General features: G+C 49.0%; 2 protein-coding genes across 2 annotated transcripts; both read right to left on the reverse strand.

The window, feature by feature from the left end:
• Window positions 1–34: 34 nt before the first annotated feature.
• On the reverse strand, window positions 35–1,458 carry FIBRA_08961 (uncharacterized protein; the record flags this gene model as incomplete). The annotated part of the gene is made up of 8 exons (XM_012330569.1): window positions 35–53; window positions 124–246; window positions 309–359; window positions 412–502; window positions 570–751; window positions 826–957; window positions 1,017–1,238; window positions 1,292–1,458. The coding sequence occupies 8 exons, from the start codon at window positions 1,456–1,458 to the stop codon at window positions 35–37; spliced, it is 987 nt and encodes a 328-aa protein (XP_012185959.1).
• A 1,180-nt stretch (window positions 1,459–2,638) lies between these two features.
• On the reverse strand, window positions 2,639–3,372 carry FIBRA_08962 (uncharacterized protein; the record flags this gene model as incomplete). The annotated part of the gene is made up of 4 exons (XM_012330570.1): window positions 2,639–2,692; window positions 2,751–2,931; window positions 2,991–3,147; window positions 3,234–3,372. The coding sequence occupies 4 exons, from the start codon at window positions 3,370–3,372 to the stop codon at window positions 2,639–2,641; spliced, it is 531 nt and encodes a 176-aa protein (XP_012185960.1).
• Between the last annotated feature and the right edge of the window lie 217 nt (window positions 3,373–3,589).

Genomic DNA, 3,589 nt, shown 5'->3' on the forward strand with positions numbered 1-3,589 from the left:
TAAGACACGCACGTAGTGGCAGCATAGAAAAAGATTAACCAAGTCTTGGGGTCCTTGAAGCACTCAATCACCCTACCAAGCATCTCATTAAATACCATTATAGTGTGAAGACAAAATACGTACTGATACTTCTTGAACCGCTTGTTCTCTGCACCAGCTTGGTTTACCTTGATGCGCTCGACTGCGATCGACTTTTCTTCCGGGGTGAGGAACCACGCGTTAGCAGGAGAATCAGGGAACATGAACCTAAGCACATGTATTTTCAGCACGTCGAGTCGTCAGATGCACGGCATGTATGCTAAACGCACCAGAACAAAATCGCAACAACGAATGTGATGATCCCAAATATCAGCATCAGCCTACAGGGAACGGCGCTTTAGCCTTCGTTGCAAGTATACGCATGCTACGCACCACTGCCACGGTTCGAGAACGTTCGACTGGATGTGCAAGGTCCCGTACGCAATAAGCCCGAGCATGACAACCGCAGCACCGTTCATGAGGTCTGTAGTAATTCGCCATCGTCCCAGTCAACCAGTCTGCATTATGTGAAACAGAGAGAGCATACGCACACCAATAACCCACACGCAACGTCTGCTCCTGGCGCGTATAGAACATGGAGGTGACAATCATGAACCCAGGTGTGATCGCACCCTCACATATACCGAGGAAGACACGACATGCGAACAGTGCCCCAAAGCTCTTCGCTGCCGCATGACACAGTAGTGCGATGGACCAGACCAGGATATTGACGCTGTCGACAGTCGCATGTTAGCTCATATATGAAAGGAACGCATATATGCGCAGGAGAGAAAGTAAGCAGCTCACCTAACCCATTTACCGACCGGGAAGCGTTGGAGAGCATAATTCTGAGGGAACTCGAAGCCGAGGTAGAACAAGTAAAAGATGGTCCCGAGCCAGTTGAATTGGTTCTGCGTCAGGAAGGCGTTCGGAGCATTTCTGCCGGACGTGGAGTGGATGTAAGCGCGTGCACGCACAAGTACGGGGTGGGGACTTACAGCAGTTTGAGGACAGCAGACTGGCCAAGTGTTGTCTTGTCCGCGGATTGCATCCTTGGGGTGGCGCAAGTCATCGCCGGCGGTCTGGACTGGACACAGGAGATGCTCACAGGTACGTTACTCGTAAAACGCACGACGGTTAGCACACATTGGTAGAATTTCACAGCGCAAAGGGAATGCTCACTGCACATGAGAGGTAGTAGATACAAATCAATTTTCCGCCTATGAAGGGCCGGTTTAGTCAGGACAACTGAGCAGAGAAGGGTGCGACCCACCGAACCCTCTTGGCCTCCACCGGATCGAGGACGAAATCGTTGCCCGAGGCGAGCTGTGCAGCGATATCGACCTCATAGGTAGAAACGACGTCATGATCGAGATGCTTCTTCTCAACCGACGAGGACAGGTCGTCGACATGGGCGGCAGGACGCTTTAGATCGCTCATGGCAGGACGAGACGAGGGGACGTGCAGATTAAGAGCGCCGTGGTGGACCTCAGACTATATACTTGATGGATTTGGGGGGCATATCACACACGGGCGTTCGGGACAGCCAGCATTGATAGAGCTAGTGGGACGGAAGCATCAGTGCCCTCAGCCCAGGCTCCTAGAAGCGTCCGTCGCTGGAGGTTCTCGTTGAGTCCAATCCCACTTGGCACTTGCTAGGACATCAGTGCAAGGTCTGCGTGACGCTTACATAAGATTCTCATGCGCCAAAGCGCGATCGAGAGCACTTAATCAGTGGCTGATCGCGTCATCAGCGCCCAGACCGGCCAAGCAGACCCCTTCCTTCGGTATGGGAATGGGTCTGACGGGCAGTATCTCGTCGGATGCGGTCTGCATCAGGGGTTTCTGTTGTGAGAAGGTAGCGGTTCGAGCGAGAGAGGCAGGAGACGAATCAATTTAGGAGCTAGTATGTAGTCGTCTCAAGTTTTCTGGTGTTTTACACTTTTGTAACCTTCCAATCAACATGAATTTAGAGGCATATTCTTGGTACTTATGAAGCAATACACTGATAAAGACTTAGAATATATTTAAATAACATGTCACTACTATCTTGTCTTTGCTTTTGGTGCTTATTTTTCAAGTAGCTAAATTTAAAAGCGGAAAAAAGCACTAAAGTTTTGAAGACACAACAGCAATAAATACTGAATAAATAAGAATATGTTTGGAGAAGAATAAGCCTTGATCTTTTTTTTATTAACTTCTATACTTATGTTTAGAGTAGTCAAGTCAGAGATGAGTTCAAAAATTATAATAGCATCAAAGCCCAAAGCTATGAAGCTGGAGAGTAAGTGTAATAGAAAGGTACGTATATTTCTTTAAAAAGTAACAAACATGGAAATGATATAAAGCAGCTACTAGTAAATCACAAACTCCCCACCAACTCGTACTGCTTTAGATCTGTTCAATTGTAGCGTGATCACCATATTTTCCAAAGTCTCACCAGCAACAGCATATGCTATGATACAATTTTCATGGCAAATTACAATGATTGCATTTTTCCTTATTCCATTAATCAAAACGTCCCCGTTCACTACGATACAATACAAATGCTATAGCAAGAAAACAGTATAGACAAAGATTCACCAGCATTTCGCTCCCCACGTCCAACTCTCTGCATGATCTATAGCACATACCTAAAGTCTCGATTTTGAATATCTGTCAGGTCCAAGAAGGCCTGTGGGGTTCGACGTTAACACACATCCAGATACAACAGACAGCAGCACAGAACGAACCTTATCGACCTTCTTCTCCTCACCCGTCTTCTCATCTATCATGTACACCTCGTCATACGTCGGGTCCCGAGGCTCCGCGTCGCGCCGGGCGTTCTCCCGTACGAGTACCCATCGAGTGACCAGCAGCAGTACGAGACAGGTCGCCCAGCATGCAGTGAGGATCGCCCATGGGACATGGTTGCTGCGAGGTAGGCACGATATCAACGACCCCACCCCAATCGAGAATGAAAGGAGACGCACCGAGGATGATATTTCGCCAGCCAAAACTGCGGCCCGACGGCATTACCAAGGGCATATCCGACCATGACCATGGCGTTCATCGTTACGCGCTTCGTGTGTCCTGCTGTAAGCGACCCGACCCACGCCAGGACAACGACAAACGGTGAGATCATCGTGACTAGACGCAATAGCACAACGTTCATCAATACGGCATCGACATTAGAAGACCGCCTGTCGCGAGACCGGGGAAAACACGAAACGCACTCGAAATCCAGTACGAAAATAATAGCCCGACCCTGTCCGACGATGGCAGCACATTCACGAGAATGGAGCCGAAGATCGCCACGGCGTAGGCAAGTGCAGCCGAGTATGCACGGCCGTTAGGCCAGTACGTAGCGGACATCGTCGTGCAAAAAATCTGAATGACTGCACGTATAGAAACGAACGAAGGAATGCATGATCGTTAGCGCAGAGAATAGATTGAAAGCAGGAAGACACACTCTCAACGACACCATCGACACATCCGAGCAGCGTAGTCTGGGTGTTGGTGAACCCAAACTCGGAGACAACGATTTGTCTCTGGTTGGCGAGCTGCGTACGAAAATCATGTTAAATCACCT

Source organism: Fibroporia radiculosa, assembly GCF_000313525.1.
Source record: "Fibroporia radiculosa TFFH 294 genomic supercontigs, scaffold5314, whole genome shotgun sequence".
Classification (NCBI taxonomy): Eukaryota; Fungi; Basidiomycota; class Agaricomycetes; order Polyporales; family Fibroporiaceae; genus Fibroporia; species Fibroporia radiculosa.